Here is a 19,788-nt window from a genome sequence, read left to right on the forward strand (position 1 = left end):
GTTCTTCGCGAGATTATTAAGATATCGGCTTAATTAAGTTGACCTGGAATTGGTACTCATGAAGAGGATGATGATCCGAGATCACGACTAGGGTTGCTTCGTATCTAAACGAATTACATGTAGTGTATTTTGCACAATTAGACCCTGATTACCAATGTACCTACATATGTGTTATAACATTCAATCCTCTTAACCTTGGATTGAGAATGGAAAGAAGGTCATGATATATCTGAGTAACGCTCCCGCTCTAGATCTTCTGCTGATACCGCCACCACCGCCGTCGAGATATATTTATGCAAGAAGAAGTGTAGGTGCCGCGCCGGTCGATGCTCGCCTTCTTGGCCTGTGTTATATTTTTATCGACCACTGTAATCGAATGTAAAAAGCAATTCAATAGATTGCCAAGATAGGTTGTAGGGCGTGGCTGTGGTGGCTGCCACATCCCTCCCCATCTCATGCCCCTCTTTTTGTTTGGCGGGGTATCAATAGAAAAAAAAATCCTTGGCTAGCAACCGTTCTCAAAAGGATTCCTTGACTCATAGGCAAACCCCACACGTTTTTGTTCTCCATCCTTTATAACAGCGAGCAAATTGTGAAGAAGATACCCACTAAGAAATATAACATACAATGGCTGATAACGCCCCTATTGCTGAGGGGAGCGTCCCAAACCTTCACAAGGATGAGGTAACTGGTGAGATGGTTTCGAAGTCAGAGCTGAAGAAGAGACAGAAGAAGAGAGAGGCAGATGCAAAAAAGGTTGGTTTTGGATCTTGGGAAAGCATTAAACATTCGTCGCTAACATGAATTTTTCTTGAACATAGGCTGAGAAAGCCGCTGCTGCCCCGCCGAAGCCCACAGCAGATAAGAAGAAGAAATCTGAAATTGCTGAGGAGGAGGAACTCACGCCTAATGTTTGCATTCACTATAATAAGCCTAGTATTGCTCTTCAACTGACCGGGGTGGTTGTGAGTCTTAGCAATACTTTGAGATCCGTTCTCGAGCCATCAATAAGCTCCGCGAGACCAAGAGCCCAAACCCGTATCCTCACAAGTTCGATGTCAAGAATAAGATCTCCGAAATCATCTCTACATACGGCTCTCTCCAAAAGGGTGAGACCAAGCCAGATGTTGAAGTCCGTGTCGCTGGACGTATCCACGGTATCCGTGCATCGGGGAGCATGCTCCGTTTCTATGACCTCCGCGCTGAGGGAGTCAAGATCCAGATCATGGCGCAGGCGCAGGACGCCGTTAGTGACTACCTCGCTCAGCACGAGCACCTTCGCCGTGGTGATATCATTGGGATTGTCGGATATCCTGGAAAGACGAACCCTAGCAAGAAGGAGAACCCTGGAGAGCTCTCAATCTTTGCTAAGGAGGTTGTACTATTGACCCCATGTTTGCACATGCTGCCGACCGAACACTTCGGGTTGAAGGACCAGGAGACTCGTTACCGCCAGAGATACCTTGATCTTATCATGAACAACAAATCCCGTGACATTTTCATCACCCGAAGCAAGATCGTTTCTTATATCCGCCGATTCTTCGACAACCGCGATTTCGTCGAGGTTGAGACACCTATGATGAACGCGATTGCTGGAGGAGCTACTGCTAAGCCGTTTGTTACCCACCACAACGATCTTAACATGGACTTGTTCATGCGTGTTGCTCCAGAACTTTACTTGAAGATGCTGGTTGTTGGTGGACTCGAGAGGGTCTACGAGATTGGTCGCCAGTTCAGAAACGAGGGTATCGACCTCACTCATAACCCCGAATTCACAACTTGTGAGTTCTATTGGGCATATGCCGATGTGAACGACATCATGGACATCACTGAAGAACTTGTCTCTGAAATGGTCAAGAGCATCACAGGATCATATAAGACTAAATTCACAACCGTGTCTGGAGAGATCTACGAAGTTAATTGGGAGAGGCCATGGAAGAGGATTGAGATGATTCCCGCCCTTGAGGCTGCTACAGGAACTACTTTCCCTCCTGGAGACCAGCTCCACACCAAGGAGACCAATGACTTCCTGAGGGAAGTCGCTAAGAAACACAACATTGATTGCTCACCACCCCAGACCAATGCTCGTCTCCTCGACAAAATGGTCGGCGAGTTCATTGAAGAGACCTGCATCAACCCCACCTTCATCACTGGACACCCACAGATGATGTCTCCGCTTGCCAAGTACCATCGTTCTATTCCGGGTCTCTGTGAGCGTTTCGAGGCCTTCGTATGTAAGAAGGAGATTGTGAACGCATACACCGAGTTGAACGATCCCTTTGACCAACGTCTCCGTTTCGAGGAACAGGCGAACCAGAAGGATCAGGGTGACGACGAGGCACAACTTATTGATGAGAACTTCTGCCAGAGTCTTGAGTATGGGTTGCCACCAACTGGTGGTTGGGGTATGGGTATTGATAGAATGGTTATGTTCATCACCGATAACTACTCTATCAAGGAGGTGTTGGCTTTCCGTGAGTTTTCTAAAGCTGATAGGAAATTAGGCGCAATCAATCACTGACGCTATTGACTATAGCATTCATGAAGGATGATCACTCCGAGAAGAAGACCGCCGCCGAGGTTGTTGGAATTCGTCCGAGTGCTCCGTATGTATCCCTTCCCCTGTCATACACCAGAATATGGCTAATACATGACCATAGAGTTGAAAGCACTGGAGAGCTTCAATCATAGGTATTAAATCGAAAGTCTAGAATCATGTAGATATCATTGAATGAGAATTCTTCCCCCCGTAAACAAGCATGCTTTCTTTATAACTATATTTTGATAAATTTTAGCCTTTACTGGGAGTTAAGCATGAGAATATAGGCGAAATATTTCACTGCTCTGTTTTAGCCGTTCAATGCCCAGCTACAAAGCATTTCTCGACCTCCCTGAGATACAGACACCGTGGTGCCCTACCACAACCTGTAAAGAAATTTTGTTACATAGGAGAAGACATCCTTGCCCTATTCTCATACGTCGAAAGAGAGAAAGCAGGTATCACGATATCAATGCCAAAACATTCGGGGTTAGGTGTGTTTGGATAATGGAATGGAGTGTACCCAATAATATTTAATCAATCTGACTGGAAAAATGTATTTTTGTGTCCGATAAAGGGTTGTACGAAAAAGTAAATTAGGACACTAGTATGAATGGGCCTCAGTAATGTAATTAATGAATTAAACAAAAAACAAAAAAAACAATGGGCCTCAGTAGCGGCCCCTTTAATACCGAGTGACTTCATATGACGCACCATAACACTATGGATTCATGAGTAATCACTCGACCCATCATATCCTTGGGTGAGAAACTCTAGTTACTTATCCCGGTTAGACCATGAAGCTTTACAAATTGATACTATTGTAGAACATGCATCTTCGTAGACAACTGAAGGCTTGTGACGCGAAAATAACGATGTGAGTGACCAGGCTAGGTTTTGACACAGAAGTGGCAGAAAAACAGGGACATAAGGGAACTGTGTTAATAGGGAACTTCAAAAGGGACAGATGTGCTGGGGATGGCGGAGCGTACGTACGTACTTGGTTCTTAATACTAAAAAGTAAACCCAACCGCGACAGTGAAGAGATGTGATGTGGAGGGGGTTGATTTATTTTCATGTCGTGTCCATACAACTTAAGAGTTGTAATAAGCAGAAACTTTAACCACCGCGATGGGGTTTGTCTTTGCTTTGTGGCGGTCTTCTCTGCCTAAAAATATCGATATATTCTTACAAATCGGGCGATGTATATGATGTAGGATGTAGCTTCGCACACAACCTTTTCGATTATCCATAAAATTAAATGGTACCCATTCATACCTTTAGATCTTTCATTCATAAGGGTTGGGTAATACATGGTGTGATAAATACAATATATAATGTTGATAATTGATATAGTGTGGTCCACGAGGACGCTCGAGGCGAGGTTTGGGGGTGTCCCCAAGGTGCCTCGTCCTCGTTGAACTCTGTCCTTGTCTGTCCTCGAGGACGATAAAGCGATGACCCGGTAAACCAAAAAGGTGATATTTCTCAAAATGAAGGTATACTTTATTCATGACCTCATCCGATTAGGGCATATTAAGTGTGTATTATAGCCAAGAATTATCCTTGGGAGTCCTCGAGGCGAGGTCAGATATTGTCCTCGAGGTTCCTTGTCCTGTTAGACCAATGTCCTTGCGTGTCATCGAGGACCTGTCCTCGAGGCAAGGACACAAGGACGCTCGTCCTCATGGACACTGAATTGATATTCTCTAGCTGGTACTTACATTTATTACCGCACCTGTGTGGCTACATACGCATACCTACATGTAGCACCACATATACATGTACTCATACCATGCCACTCCTGTTCCCCATGATTCTCTTCCCCTCAAGCACGATAGATAAGTACATGTAGAACTAAAGTTAAAGATACCTCAACACTGCAGTAACTTTCCACCACCTGCTTTTATGTCTGAGCCGCTTAGTCAGATCAAAACAGACAGATCTCGGCGTTTCTAGTTCAAGATGCGGCTCTTTGTCGCACCATGGGAGAACAAGCTTAGCGCGTGACGCACCTTAGTTATCGCCTTCCTCCTGTTCGTCCGTGCACAACTCCCCTAACCCAACCCCAAGTTCAAATACGACCGCACCACTCACAACAGCATACACCCCCGCAAAGAAAACCTCAACCAGAACTCGAAAGCCTTCAAACCAGTCTCAAAAAAGTTCAAGCGGTCAAATAAGAAAATGGAGGAAAGAAAAGGCCGAAAAAAGAAGGTGCTCCTCATGGTAAACTCTCACTCACCCTCAGAGCTTGTTGCCAGTTAACGACAGGTAGCTAATGGAGCTCGAAAACAGGGGAAATCCGGCTCCGGAAAGTCTTCCATGAGATCTATCGTATTCAGTAACTACGTCGCGAAGGATACCCGCAGGTTGGGCGCCACGATCGATGTTGAACACTCCCACGTCAGGTTCCTCGGGAACTTGACGTTAAACTTATGGGATTGTGGTGGGTGTGTATCCCCTTTCCCTCCTGTGCGACATGAACCCAATTTCTGAAATGTATATAGTCAGGACGCTTTCATGGAGAACTATCTGGCGCAACAACGTGATCACATTTTCAAGAATGTCGAGGTCCTCATCTACGTTTTTGACATCGAGTCGCGCGAGTTTGATCGAGATCTCATCACCTACAGCTCGTGTATTGAGGCTTTGCGCGACAACAGCAGTCATGCTCTCATCTTCTGTTTAGTCCACAAGATGGATCTGGTACAAACAGAGCTACGAGAGAAACTGTTCTTGGAGCGGAGCGCGGTGTTAAAGGAGCGCAGTAGGGGAATGTCGATTGTTTGCTATCCAACAAGTATCTGGGATGAAACTCTTTACAAGGTAAGGGTTTTGATACGTTGAACTTACTAGAGTGTTGCGTCTAACAATTCGTAGGCGTGGGCACAAATCGTCTATAACTTAATACCAAACCTCCCACAGCTCGAAAATCACCTCAGACGCTTCGCAGAGATTGCCGAAGCCGAAGAAGTTATTCTCTTCGAGCGGACTACCTTCCTCGTCATCTCTGCTGTTACGCGCTCCACGGAGCCAAATCCCTACCCCGACCGCTTTGAGAAGATCTCGAACATTGTCAAACAGTTCAAGCAGTCGTGCACCAAGATGGCGTCTAATTTCACGGCTTTTGAGCTGCGAGCTCACATGTTTAGCGCCTTTATTGACGTGCTGACACCAAATACATATATCCTCGTGGTCATGCCAGCCAATGCGGCAGAGAGTGCAACGACTTTGATGAACATTGCAGTTGCGAGGAAGCATTTTGAAAAGCTCGAGAAAGACAGTGGCGGTAGAGGAGCAGAAAAGCAGGTGGAAAATGGCGTAGGTTTGCATTAGGCTGTTACTTGTGTTGCTCTGTGGACATGAAAAGTGGATATTGGTCGAGTTTCGGCCCTGGAGAACTTTCGTTTTGTGCGTGCGTCTTTTTCTCGTTTTTACTTAGGTGCTGGTACCTCTCATTTTACTTGCTTGGAATTTTATATTGTGGCTCAATTGCATAGGGCGGGAATGGGACTGGAAACGAAAAGAAAAGATTTGAATTGTACTGGGCCTGCTAGGATTTTGGGGATTTTATTTTATGCGGGTTGCTTCGATTATATGTATGGTGTTTGTACTAATGGTTATTATGGTGGGGGAAACTATGTAGGTATATTTTTATTCCAGTTTACTCTTTAAATGGAGCCAAGCTAGATCATCGAGAGAGGGTTAGGGTTATAGTAATTTGGTCGAGTGATGGGATGTGATTATCCAGCCTGCAGGCCATTTGATGCGTTTTTGGTTTGTATTATAGAGCACTATACTTAAAGTATCAGTGAATGTTGGCTGCTTTTTTTGGTGTGGAAAATGCGGCTGCAGGTCAATTTTATCAGTTCTTGGGTCTCTCACCTAAGTTTGCTGTGGAGATTGACCCTAGAGGCCAGTGTTGATACGTTAACGAATGGTGATGGCCCATACTTGTGTTCAAATTCAGCATGAGATTTCCGAGTGTAGTTTTGGTTTTCCCCTTAGAATCCAATTCACCGCCGGTGGCCTAATACCAACCATCAATTATTGCATTCGACTTTCCATTGATGAAATGGGTACGAAACTGTGCGTTTCAGATGAGATTGTCAGAGGGTCAGATTCACTGATCTATAATAAAGTAAGAAAGTGTAACATAGCTAGGTTTTGGGGTCATCACGAGAGTATAATACCTTACATCATTCACTCAAAAGCCATCAGGTCTCGAAGGTAGCTGGTTATCGAGGCTCGACTCCCAAAGTATTTATTTCTATTAGAGAGAAGTATAGATGACGAGTTATTCTGACAGTTGGTTAGAGTTCGGTGGTGCTGTCATTATGTAACCTTGGTCGCGAAGAGTGGAGGGGACTGGGAGCTTTGACATCCTGGAAGTGAGATATTGGACTTAAGATTCTGTGACAGACCTTGCTGGAAATGATGATCATTCTTGTATCCTTAGTAGGTGAAAGGGGAATAAGAGGTTACGGTTTGTTGGAGTACCGAGTGATAATATATGAAGATACCGTTAGGTAGAAAGTACTAGCTCTAGTTCTGTAACGCGCGCAAAAAGTCCACCACAAGCTACGTAACTTGTTCACAGAGATTATTGTGAGGTTTACTAGATTGGCTGTAGCTACGTATGTAGTCAGTTACAGCATTGTTATTACTGCCATCTGATTTTGAAATGTCGATAAGTATGTACTTACATGTAGTAAGTACCCTTTGAATTCGATATGTATAATTGCCATACAAATGTGTTCGTTGGACAGAACCCATTTAATTCCTAATAAAATGTTTTTTGGTATTGGCATTTAACTGCTGTTACTGGGTCATATGGAATTAAGATGGTATCTCTATTTTGGTTGCTAAATCTATGGGGTTTGATTGACTAGAAATCAATTAATTATGCCGAGCGACTCCGAAGGTCATAACCACTGATTATGACTATGGGTTGGGCTCGATCAGAGGGTGGAGTGTGGTTATGTGGTTTACCCGCACATGCCTTTTATGACCCATTAATGCGAACCTAAGTGGGAATTCGTAAGTTTGATTCATTTATAGCCCAAGGAAAACCAAAAAAGCGGGTGTATCCAGTACTAACTTTGGCAAAATACCGTATTGTTACGGTATTGTTACAGTATTAATACAGTATAATAGTTAGGATTCCGATTTAATTCGGAAGTTTTGCACGATTCCGTATTGGTACAGTACTTATGACATCCTCTTTTTCGTACTGTATTGTGTAATATGTATTTTCTTTGATAACAATAAACACAATAAACACAATAGACATGATAGACATAACGATCATAACGCCCGACCACATAAGAATCCAGGGTATAAACGGATAAATACCGCTAAAAATAAGTAAAAATAAACAATAGTGACAAACGAAATAGATAACCAGCTCTTAATCCTCATCAACTAACCTCCCAAAAATCAAACTCTGGACAATCCACTCATCGTCTACAATTTGTACCCTCCTTCCACCCGCCCCTGCCTTCTCTCTATACATCCTCTCAGCCTTGCCCCTCTCCTTAGTCTCCACACAGACGTAGTCCCACTCCTCTGGTCCTTCCAGGAGCCTGCCCGCAGCCTCTAGATTTCCGACCTTGATCACCCGCCCTGCCCCCATTGCCCAGGTGAGAAACAGGTAACTTCGTCTCTTCTCTCCACTCCCCACTACAATCACTCCCATACCGTCCAGTAGCCTCTTCCGTCGCTCTAGAACGCTGCTGAAGGCCGCACGCCGCAAATCATATGTCTCGAGCGTGCGGCTGCAAACACAGCCAAGATAGCGGCTCTCGCCAGCGGGGAGAAGATAGTGTTCCCAGTCCAGCAGCTTGGACTTCTTGACGCAGTCATCAATCCAGCGGCTAGCAAGACATGGCAAGCCCAGTGCAAGTGCTTGGAGGAATTTTGCACGCCGGCAGTGGGTATCAGCTATGACGGCGGTGAAGCCGAGGGTCGAGAATTCAGGTCGGAGGGCCAGAGATGTGTCGGGATCGTAGAAGAGCTCGTTGAAACCGATATCGACAACCCGGCCACCAGCAGAGAGAATCTTGCTTGTGGTGGACTTCTTGATGGCTTCATTCGCGCCGAAGGAGAGGGCAAAAATCATGCCTGTGAACACACCAGAGGCGATACGGGTGAGGCCGGTCGTTAGCGGTGTAGCGAGGCGGCGGTGGCTGGGTGTTGTGGGGGGCGGAGAGAGCTCGCTGGGTGTGCGTTGCCGGGGGAGCGTAGGAGAGGTACGTGTGGAGAAGTTTTTCCACATTGTTTGGATTAGGTAGACACTAGTTATTGCTACGTCTATTGGTTCACCAACTTTACCCTTAACTGTGACGATATGATTGCCGCGACAGTCGGTGTACTTGTTGTCGCTCCCCTCGGAAATTTTGAAGCTGTCGATTACCCAGGAGGACTTCTTCATTCCTGTGACATCAACACGGATGTGGTCGCCGATACGTAGATCGAGTGAGCGGATATGATCTCGGCTTAGTAAGTCCTCGGTACCGTCGTCGAAGACGACTTTCATCTCGCGGTCATTACTCTCGAGAATTGTGGCAGGGTAATAGGCCGTTTTACCATCACGGAAGAGCGCGAAAACTCTCGAAGGTACTGTGGTGGGTGCGTCTGGAGGGGGAGGTACAGATACGTGAAAAAGTGGGTTAGTAGTGGTGAGTATATCGGCATCGTCGTCGGTGTCTGCAAGTGAGGACATGCTACGATGAACACTTATTGAGGAGCGAGTTTTTCGCGCGGGAGTCTTGGTCCTAGATTTGCTAGCGGGAGTACGAGTGGATTTATGCTTTGATGGCTCTTTAGGCGGCTTGGGGGTTTTTCCTTTCCCAAAATCGAGTCGTATTCTCTTACTTCCTTTATCCCCCATGGCAGTGCCTTCTGCGGGTTGGTCCCCTGGGTCGTGCTCCAGCCCTGCTCCCACAGCCACGATCCCCACCATATCGATATCATCTGGTTCCGGTCTACTGCTCAAAAACCCACCTGTCTCTTCCAACCCCTTAAAGCTCTTCATTCCACTCTCCTCTACTGAGCAAGGGACCATGTTATCAGCTTCTATTACAGGCCTTTTTCTTTTCCCCAAGGGTGTATTATCATCATTGGTTGGGCCAACCATAGGAGACGACTCCACCGTGGCCCCTCCGATAGGAGTCGAGATTCCACTTGGGATGGGTGTAAGACTGCTAGTCGGCGCTATAAGTCCGCTTGTCTCCCTTACGTATTCAGAGACAGGAGCCATCGGAGAGGGTACATTGAATGGAACGAGTGATTTCAATGATGTCGTTTTTCTCTCCAATACCGGCGGGGGTTGCAAATATTCCACAACTGCAGAAGTAGACGGTAAGGATGAAGATACCATTGAAATTTCTTGATCTAGAGGCGGCGCAGGACGACGTCGAAACCTCGAGGCTGCGGGTATTTGATGTAATGATTCCCAGTCATCCGGAGGGAGCTGGGTGTACTGCGTTTGTGCAGCAGCGGGTATTATCTGCGTAGGAACATCTGATGTAAATGTCGGTGCAATGTCGTTATCTTCTTTTCCGTCGTCGGTAGTGTGCAATGGGAGCTCGGGCTCAGGTTCGTCTTCGTCTTCTGCCGTTGCAGTAGGGGCTGGTGGCTTTTTCGCCGCTGGTTCAGGCTGTGTATCCTCCTCATCTCCAGTCTCTTCAGCACTAGTCTCCAGCGTAGCAACAGGCGACACAGATTTCGTAGCTCTAGGCAGAGATTTGCCCCTTGCTATAGGCCGCTTGTCTTCTTCGCTCCTAGCACGTCCTTGGAAAGATGGAGCTTTTGGTATGCTTTTAGCAAAGAGGCGCTTTACTTCCTCTTCACCTTTTCGCCGAGCTCTCTCAACACGGCGTTTATAATCATCTCCGGGGGAGAAGAAATCCTCATCGCAATCTTTTTCGTCAGAAGAAGGGATCTTTTGGGTATTTCCGGGCTGTGAAAGGATGTAGGCAAAAGGCTCAAAGACTACTGGTGAGTGCGACCGAAGGCGTCGTGGTTTCTTCTTAGCCACCCTCCGGTCTCGAGCTTCTTGGGACTCTTTCATTGAGATGTAGACCGTCTGGTCTGGCTGTGTTGGTTCATAGTATTCGTCATCTTCGGCTTCTTGGGCTGTCTTTTTAGGCCCCGGTTCGGACTCGGCCTGAGCTTCTGGTACAGGACTGCTCTGGTCTCTCTCCGCATTAACCCTCTCGAGGGTTTTTGCCATGACTCCCATAGCCTCCACCGCGCTCGGTGTTGGTGGAAGACTAGCCTCTGCATTGATTGGCCGTATTGGCGAGGACACACTTTCGAACATCTGCGCGAGCGATGCATTCATTCGTCCCTGCAGAGCTGCACCCCCGAATGTCATTGTCTGGAGCGGATTATGCCCCCCCGTCACTGGTCTCTTACTCCGCAGTTGCTGCGGCGTGACAAATCTGTGAGCTTCCGGGAAAAGTGTCGAGGGCTCTGGAGGCTGAGATTCGAGTTCGTCAACGGTCGTGAAGGTACCAGTGGTCGCAGGACGCTGAGCTGGCGGGGTGGCGGCGATCATATCGTAAGGAGCGAACGCAGGGTAGATGCCATCGTCGGCTTGCGTCTCGCCGAGGTCGACCTGACTATAGCTAAGGTCGTTGGAGTAGGCAAGGTGAAGATTTCCGGAATGATCATTGGCAGTGTGGTAGGTGGAATTGGAAGATTGTTTAGTGGAGGATTGCTTTGCGGGGGTCCTAGGAACGAGGGGGGGCGAGCGAGGGGGCGAGCAGATTATTTGTGTCTCGGCGAGTTGGGCATCCTTCTGTAGGCTGCGTTAGTAACGCTATGGACCAGGAGAGCTTAGGCCACGGGCATGCATGTCCTACGTACGCTGAGGAGACCCTGCAAGTGGTCGATATCAATTTGGTCTTGTGTTGGAGTTTCGGGCATCATTGTGGCATGAGACAATCAAATCATGTGTGGTATTGTTGAGGTTCGATGGTGATGTTGATGGTGGCCTCCGGATGAAAGAAAAGCTCAGTTTAGCTCTGTTTATTGGGAAATCGCGATTGATTTGTTGAAAGTCGCGTCGTGGGGCCTTTTCTTAGCGAATCCCGAGGGCCTGGGTCAGCCAATCAACATTCCAGGAACAGGGATAAAACGAAACCAACCGGGTTATCGGGTCTCACCTGGAAGAGACAATTGAGCTTAAGGCGTTCTGGAAGGGTTTGAGTGTAGAAGCTTAAAGATAATTGGATAATGCATGTAGCTGAGGGATGCTAGTGTTTCTTGAAGATTATGAATACATGTAGGTAGAAGGGCTGACCCAGAGTTACCACCGCGAAGAGTGACGAAGACCTAAATATATGTAGATATAACATTTTTTAACCTGGTACTGTGTCAGACTGGGAAATGGATCATTGACACAAAATTTGGTTGTGATGACTACCGAGCCTTTTGGCCCCCGAAGTTTATTTGTTGGTCTTTAGGTCTGAAATAGTACTAGGTCAAATACGTCATGTAGAATATAATACATCCGATGTAGTAAACACCCGGCCGGCGCTTCCCCTTCTCCGCCACATATATAAATTTAATTACCTTAGGTTTTGGAGTAGAAAAAACTATATCCCCAGCCCCGAAGAATGGCATATGAATGCTCTCAGTGGAACTAGCGGCTAGCCCCTACACAAACTTTCAATATTGCTTCGTAACTTTTCCTTTTCCACTATTTTACTTCTAGTGAAACCTCCTTATCTCGTATACATGTATATACATGACGTATCATGTGTACGCCTTCTTTTTGAAGGAATATTAACTTGAAAAATCGTACGAGAAGGCTAATATTGGCTCTTTTAAATATACCTTAGGCATATCGGACTACTCCTTTTCTATCATCAGAGGCTTCATGTACTCCCTTTTTTCTCTCTCCTCCTCTCAAGGCAAGTGGCATTGAAGCAGCTACAAAAATTTGGAAACAGTTTGCGAGATGGAGATGCGAGAGAAACGGACAAGACGAGAGCGCAGAAGAGGAGAGAAGGGAACTAGGGTACGGGTGGGGGACCCTGAAAGATGCGGGAAACGAGGAATAGAACAAAAAGAGGGCTTTAGTGTTTTCATTTCCTATGTCAGAAATACGTGAGAAGAGGCGGAAGAGAAGGGGCAGTTCAGGGGAATCGCCATAACTGTAAAGTTGCATGCAATTAATGAATTAAACAAAAAAAAAAAAATCTCCTCCTCTCAACAGAGTCCGCAATCGATCTGTCCTTCTCCACAACCTCTGCATCTGCATGGACTCTAGATATTTTCCCCCATAGCTAGCTTCAACTTCATTCTGAGAGGTTAAGCTACAGATTTAGAATCTTTTTATTTTCTTGTCGCTAGCAGATATCATAGCTATGTATAATATATATATAGGGATTGCCTCTAAGTATATATATTGAATTTCCCAATTTGAGGTAAAGACACACCCAATCATTGAATACTGGGCCGGGATAGTGGTTAGTATTGTTCCTTGGTTTTGAAGGATTATTATAACGGGAGCCTGCCAGCTCTATTTAGTAATTAATTGGAATCTTTCCTTCTAACCAAAACTTGTTTGTATTATATGCACACAAGTATATCTCTTTTATCGAGTAATTATTATAAATCCGGTTGACTGTACTTGCGGTGAAATTAAGTATTGTCTCTCGCGATAGTAACACTAACCTCACCATTTCTTTAAGCCCATCATGAACCACCAAAATAACCGATGGTAAAAGCCAGAGAAAATTTCTCTTGAGCATAGAAATGACTCTGACTTTAATACTCTACACTTGGTTTTAGCTATTGATTGCGGTTTTGTAGGGTCTCGATCCAGTTTGGTGGGGTTGAATGGTTGCCAGTGCAATTGGGACAATACTTAATTTCACCGCAAGTATGCGTGTTTAATTGAATACTCGGGTCTAGGGGTCTTATAGCTTAACTTATCGATAGGTGTACGACGTGATGCAGGTACTGCGGTTGCCAGGAGTAGTTTCCTCTCTCACGAAATAGTAGGCGCAATTAGTGATTTAATGGGATTACTAACTGCCTAACAGTGATGGAGCTGGACTTCGCCCGGGGCGCCTGGAAGATATATATATAATTAGCATAGACCGTGTGCACCTGTGTCGAGCATGTACCTGTGCCGAGCACCTTATAATAAAGGCAGCATTTTAGCCACCATTTGGAGCGGATCCCTAGAGATCAGATAAGATGCTCGGCACAGGTACATTCTCGGCACAGGTGCACACGGTCTATATATATGCATGTTTTGTTAATTATGACTGTTAATCATATTCCCTCGGAGATATTAGATAATTGATTGGATGACTAGCTGTCAAAAATCCTGCTACAACTTTGGCATGCTCTTATTATTTTGATAAACATCCATAACCATGAAAGCGACGGATCTGGTGATTGATTTGGGGTGTATCTGGCCAATTGCTGGTTTATACTAGTATAATTGATGTAACCTTATTTAGTAACTGAAACTACAAAATATTAAAAGGCTCATGATCAGCGCTGACCATAAAGAACTCCACGCTTTATAGTAGTATGTACAATTTTTTTCTTGCTATATTCCCCCAATTGAATAATCTCGGCGATTACAGGTTTATAAAATATATACCTAGGCCACATGTACGTACTCTAGTGGTACCGCAATTTCTTTCATGTCACTTCTCTCAATTTAATTCAGCCGGACATAGAGTCAGCCTACCGAGATAATCGAGAAAGAGGTACCTGCCCACTTAAGTTTTTATACGCTAAAACCGACATGGTTCGATAGATATAACTTCGGAAATTCGAATTCCTGGTCTCATGTTAACAACTGCGGAAGTATGAAGTGTGGTTGTTCCACCAAAGAGTTATGTAAGGAAAAGCTAATCTGGCCTACCGAAGAGGTTGCCGTAATTGATCGCACGATCTGATAAGCTACTAGCACAAGATAAGGCCTAATGGGTTTGGCGAATGACGTATATGCTTACATCGAGCAGTCTATTAATCATATCAGATGGTCATGCAGCTCAGGACAAGGTTATCAGATTGCGCGTCAATGCTATAAATTTGTGCATCCCGGATGAGGCTTGCAGCGGTAAAGTACGGATCAACCTGGAGGTAGCAAATCAATGATGTGTACATACATGTAGCAGGAACGGGCACTGAGAAATTTACATGTAGTAGTTATTCTTAGAAGATTTGTTTGGGTCTTGGTGCACAACTACTCACTCGATTTTCTCAAGCTTGTCTCGGGACGGGCAAGACGAGATCGGGCGGAGACTGGCAGTCTCATTTGGCGGGACGTGCCTTGATCTCTCTTGAGCGGTGCCGTGGAGAACACTACCGCTGCTTAATGAGGAAGCCACAATTCAACAGTCTCCATTCTCAGCGTTGCGTAATCAACTAAGATCAGCGGATATTAAACCCTTTTCACATGCACACGTATACATCCCTGAAACGGTGAATCCCTGAAACGAGAATCGTCATTTGAACAGTGCAGATTTCCCCCCTTCGTCCATCAATATGGCCTATTATATATTCTATGAATGTTCCCTTCATCTTATCTGATTTGGCACTTTTATATCCAACCCTGGTAACTCTTATCGTCTGGAGGGAGTCGGTATAGGCGACTGTATATTGTCAACAACTGTTGAAGTTTATCTCGAAAATCGTGCTTGTTCGAACAGTATTGCAATGTTCGCCCCGCAGGGGAACAATGGTTCGGAAATTGGAGAGGAATTGCAAAACCTCGGAGAGACTACCCCGCAAGAGAGCTCGGAGGGAGTTATCATGCAGACGGGTGTAGCAAGGGTGGAGGCTGTTGCTCGCACATGGACGAGACGTTCTCTTTGGTTTGCATATGCTGGGTATGAGGCTTACTGTGCTATCTATTATCGCTGCGAGGGTTTTCTAACATCGAGGTCGTGTGTAGAATATTTCTTATGGCGATTTGTACATCGTTGGATATTCAGGTTACTAGTCTACTCGCATACAATGCTACTTCATCATTTGCGTCACATTCACTATTGTCTACTGTTGGTGTCATTGGAAATGTTCTCAATGGTATGACTTTCCTTACATGATTCTAGGAAAAGCTAGCTCACGGAAGTTTAGCTGTTATTCAGCCACCAATGGCCAAAGTCGCGGATGTCTTTGGCCGTAAAGAAGCCTTTGGAATCTCAATGCTCTTGTATGTCTTGGGATATATCCAACAAGCCGCCTCTAAAAACATCGAGGCATATGCCAGCGCTCAGATTTTTTATGCTGCTGGTTCAACGGGACTGAGAATTTTGCAGCAAATATTTATTGCAGATACTTCGGATCTGTTGAATCGTGCATTAATCTCGTCATTGCCGGATACGCCATTCTTGGTTACTGTATGGATTGGACCAGAGATTGCTGGGAAACTGGGAACTCCCCTTTGGAGGTGGGGATATGGTATGTGGTAAGTATGCTTGCTTACTCACCTGATAATGTGATTTGAAGCGTTTACTATAATTTAGGGCTATAATTACACCTATTCTTTCGTTGCCGCTTTTCATAGCTTTGTGGGTAAATCAGCGGAAAGCTGCAAAGGCTGGATTAATCCCACAATATCCCTGGAAGCAAAAAGGGGCTCTTAACTATATCAAAAGTCTATGGACAGAACTAGATATACTCGGAGTATTGTTGCTAGTAGTAGGATTCAGTTTATTATTGGTGCCGTTCACCCTTGCGGCCTCGGCGACCGGGAGATGGAAAAATGGAAGTATTGTTGCTGCTATTGGTAAAATCTATATTCCCGTAATACTGACAATAACTTGAAATCAACTTGCTGATAATATGCTGGATTAAATAGCTGTCGGTGGTGTTTGCTTGATCTTGTTCCCAATCTGGGAGATGTGGAAGAAGATGGCCCCAACACCACTTTTAACTTTAAGGTTATTGAAGAATAAAACAGTGCTCTCGGGCTGTGCTCTAGGGTTTTTCTATTTTAGTAAGTACAACCCATGTCACGTGGTGATATGAAAACAGTTTTTAACAACACCAGTGGCCTATTATCTATCGCTTCAGCCGTACTTTTATTCGTATCTTCAGGTGGCTAGAAACACAGGAAGCGTTGCCGCTGGTCGTATAACTCTTGTGAGTATATAAAGCCTCTTTCTAATTGTTGAAACTGAGTATTAACAATCGTACAGACCTTCTCCTTCGCATCAACTGCCTCATCAATCGTTGTATCTCTTTTTATAAAGTACACCCGTCACTACAAGTACTTTATGATCGCAGGTATCTGCATTTATGTGCTCGGAATTGGTCTCATGCTACGCTACCGCAATGCCGACGCAAACACGGCACAGATTGTCATGACTCAAGTCGTCGTTGGCATTGGCGGTGGTATGCTGAACGTTCCTGCGCAACTTGGAGTTCAAGCCTCATCCCTCCATCAAGAAGTTGGCGCAGCTACTGCAATATTTCTGACAATCGTGTCATTGGGTGGTGCTGTTGGTAGTGCAGTCAGTGGCGCGATCTGGACTTACAACATACAAAAGAAACTTAGCCTATACCTTCCGGAGAGTGCGAAGGGGGATGTAAAGAGCATATTTTCCTCAGCAGTCGTGGCACAAACATATGCGATGGGCACTCCTGAGAGAGTTGCAATAGTCAGGGCGTATGATGAGACTATGAGGATTCTTTTGATTATTGCGGTCTGCGTCTGTATCCCTATGTTGCCGTTGGGGATATTGATGGAGAACCATAAACTCGATCAAATTGACCAAGGTGTTTCTGGGGTTGTTATTGGATCATCCTCGAAAACAACAGCCGCTAAAGCCAGTCTCAGAGAGGGGGAGGAGGTCGGTAAAGAGGAGATCAATGGAGGAAGCAAGGTTTAGAAATTATGGGGATAATTTTCTACTTTCCACTTTTTGAAGTTGGTGTAGAAGTTTTTTTTTTTTTTTGTTTAATTCATTAATTGCATGCAACCTTACAGTTATGGCAATGACCCCTGAACTACCTGATCTCTTCCACCTCCTCTCGCGTTTGGCTGACATAGGAATATATGAAAATACATCATGTTGGCATATTCCTCGTCTCCGGCGTTCTTCAACGTCCCCCACCCATTTCCCAGTTCTCTCCTTTCTTCTTCCGCATTTTCATCCTGTCCTCTCCTCTCATGTCTCCTTGGTGTAGAAGTAATTGAGAGTATATACCCTAATGATGCTAATTTGTCCCGTGTGGACATAAATCGAGATATCAGTCGTACTGCCTACATGTACGTTGAAGTTACATGTAGTGAATACAAGATGCAGCCTTGTAGAAATTTTGTACATGATCATGGCCGTTCTTATAATTATGCAAAAAAGGTACGTGCAGCTAGATAAATGGTATACCTGTATGAACTTAAGGGGGGTGGGCACTGTGACCACATATTAAATCAGGTGATTGAAGTTCAAAGCCTCATAACTCTCCACACATTTGCTGAACGGGCCTACATGGATGTCTTGAAATACATGATAGTGTATGAGTATAATGCGGCCTCCGGCCACAAATTTACATGTATGTATACTCGTTTACCACGAAAAGAACCAGAAAATGCAGTTCCTCAGGGCAAGGATGATTTGTATGGAGTGGCGGTGATCTCTCATACAAATTATCCCTGTCTCTGTCACTTGCATTTTCTAGTTCTTTTCGTGGTAAACGCGCATAGTCCATTTCAGCTGATAAGCCTATTCCGAGGCGGAGGTGAATACATAATAGAATCATATCAGGTCCAATCTGGCCATGTGAGCACTATACTACAATACCTATTGCAGGCTCGGATTATTAAAACCTCTGACATGAGTACATGTAATTCTGTACTTGTAGTTATATATAGTATCGGTTCTTCCTAACATGTAATTACATGTATATATATACAAGTAGTTTCCAGCCTTCGGCCGGTACTATATGTGTATCAATCAGTCCAATATACAGGCAAGCCGCTTTGCGGCTTATTTTTTCTATTTGCCTGTCAGTCGGGGCTCTCAGGCCGCTGCGTGGCCCTCGACCCCTCCTGGCAGGCAAAGTCCATCACTATATCTAGATCTGCTCTGGTCGATATTTGCCTTTTCTGATATCCCCCATATATCAGCAGTTCAAGCTGCAAGTATATCCCTTTAATAGCCACCAAGTCACTAAAATCGAACTACTAATCGATTCCCAGAACCAGTAGAAAACATGTTAACAACCTAACACCACTCAGTACAATTAATACCCTATGTTAATATCCAACACAACATGTTTCAAGTGAAACAAAACCTCTCTCAATGAGCCAATCAGAAGACTATAAAAGCACATTGCATATGCAGGTTATAATTATATACTTATTAGATATATATACATTATAATGGGCTCGAGCTCACGTACAATAATCAGGAACGCGCACCGACCCCTCCTTGCTCACACGAACTGCAAACACCAATATGTCGTTCACAAAAGATATATACAGTCGCACCTCGCTATGCTGGATTCCAAGAACCAGGCAATTTCCATACGGGATAGCAAATATTCACGAGAAATCCGGGATAGCAAATTGATTTTGCAGTAAGAGAATTAAAATCCCAGAGGATTTCGTACGGGACAGCAAGGGATCCGGGATATTGAGACCCGGCATAGTGAGCTTGCGACTGTACATGTAGTATCTGGGTACTCAAGGTCGATATATATACAAGAATACGTGCAATTCTGTTGGTATTTGTTTAAGGTCAACTCCCTCCCTTTCTGAATCCTATCTAGCTCGGGGGGGTAGTTATTTGTCTATATGTTGTATTGCGTGCATGTACGTATGTGCTTCTATTCGTCAATAAAAATGCTTCGCGATTACAACGAAGAAGTTTATACTATTTAGAGATCTATCTATCCTAAAAGTTCTGTGGTAATTAATAGGTTATAACTACAAGATATAGGGAGGTTGCCCATTTTGGCCGGTTTTGGTCCAAGAACTACATTACATACATGTACTTATGCGTATATTTCATGTCGCATACCCGAGGCTTAAGATTACTGAATTAATAGTTTGGCCAATTAGCCTGTGTACGTGTGTTCTCTAAGCTTACATGTGGCTCTGGTTTGACAAAACCTTACACGTATGCACATGTACGTGAACTGACACTATAACTCGCTTTCTACACCTGACCTCCCACCATCTCTACGTAGCTACTCAACCAGTATTACCTTCACCAAAAAATACAGAACCATCATCTTCCTTTGATCGGAATAGATACCCA

At 44.8% G+C, this 19,788-nt stretch overlaps 4 protein-coding genes across 4 annotated transcripts; 3 read left to right on the top strand and 1 right to left on the bottom strand.

Moving 5' to 3' along the window:
• Nucleotides 1-627: 627 nt before the first annotated feature.
• Nucleotides 628-2,691, top strand: LAJ45_05654 (uncharacterized protein; the record flags this gene model as incomplete). The annotated part of the gene is made up of 5 exons (XM_046115223.1): nt 628-756; nt 822-911; nt 977-2,474; nt 2,537-2,606; nt 2,661-2,691. 5 exons carry the CDS (start codon nt 628-630, stop codon nt 2,689-2,691), a joined length of 1,818 nt encoding a protein of 605 aa, XP_045971745.1.
• A 2,035-nt stretch (nt 2,692-4,726) lies between these two features.
• LAJ45_05655 (uncharacterized protein) lies at nt 4,727-5,878 on the top strand (the record flags this gene model as incomplete). Its single annotated transcript, XM_046115224.1, has 4 exons — nt 4,727-4,768; nt 4,838-4,992; nt 5,050-5,368; nt 5,423-5,878. The coding sequence occupies 4 exons, from the start codon at nt 4,727-4,729 to the stop codon at nt 5,876-5,878; spliced, it is 972 nt and encodes a 323-aa protein (XP_045971746.1).
• A 2,074-nt stretch (nt 5,879-7,952) lies between these two features.
• Nucleotides 7,953-11,479, bottom strand: LAJ45_05656 (uncharacterized protein; the record flags this gene model as incomplete). Its single annotated transcript, XM_046115225.1, has 2 exons — nt 7,953-11,348; nt 11,417-11,479. The coding sequence occupies 2 exons, from the start codon at nt 11,477-11,479 to the stop codon at nt 7,953-7,955; spliced, it is 3,459 nt and encodes a 1,152-aa protein (XP_045971747.1).
• A 3,759-nt stretch (nt 11,480-15,238) lies between these two features.
• Nucleotides 15,239-17,415, top strand: LAJ45_05657 (uncharacterized protein; the record flags this gene model as incomplete). The annotated part of the gene is made up of 7 exons (XM_046115226.1): nt 15,239-15,411; nt 15,477-15,607; nt 15,659-15,989; nt 16,048-16,310; nt 16,383-16,520; nt 16,575-16,666; nt 16,723-17,415. 7 exons carry the CDS (start codon nt 15,239-15,241, stop codon nt 17,413-17,415), a joined length of 1,821 nt encoding a protein of 606 aa, XP_045971748.1.
• Nucleotides 17,416-19,788: the final 2,373 nt, after the last annotated feature.

The sequence above is a fragment of the Morchella importuna genome (assembly GCF_003444635.1).
Source record: "Morchella importuna strain M04M26 chromosome Unknown Morimp01GS015, whole genome shotgun sequence".
Lineage (NCBI taxonomy): Eukaryota > Fungi > Ascomycota > Pezizomycetes > Pezizales > Morchellaceae > Morchella > Morchella importuna.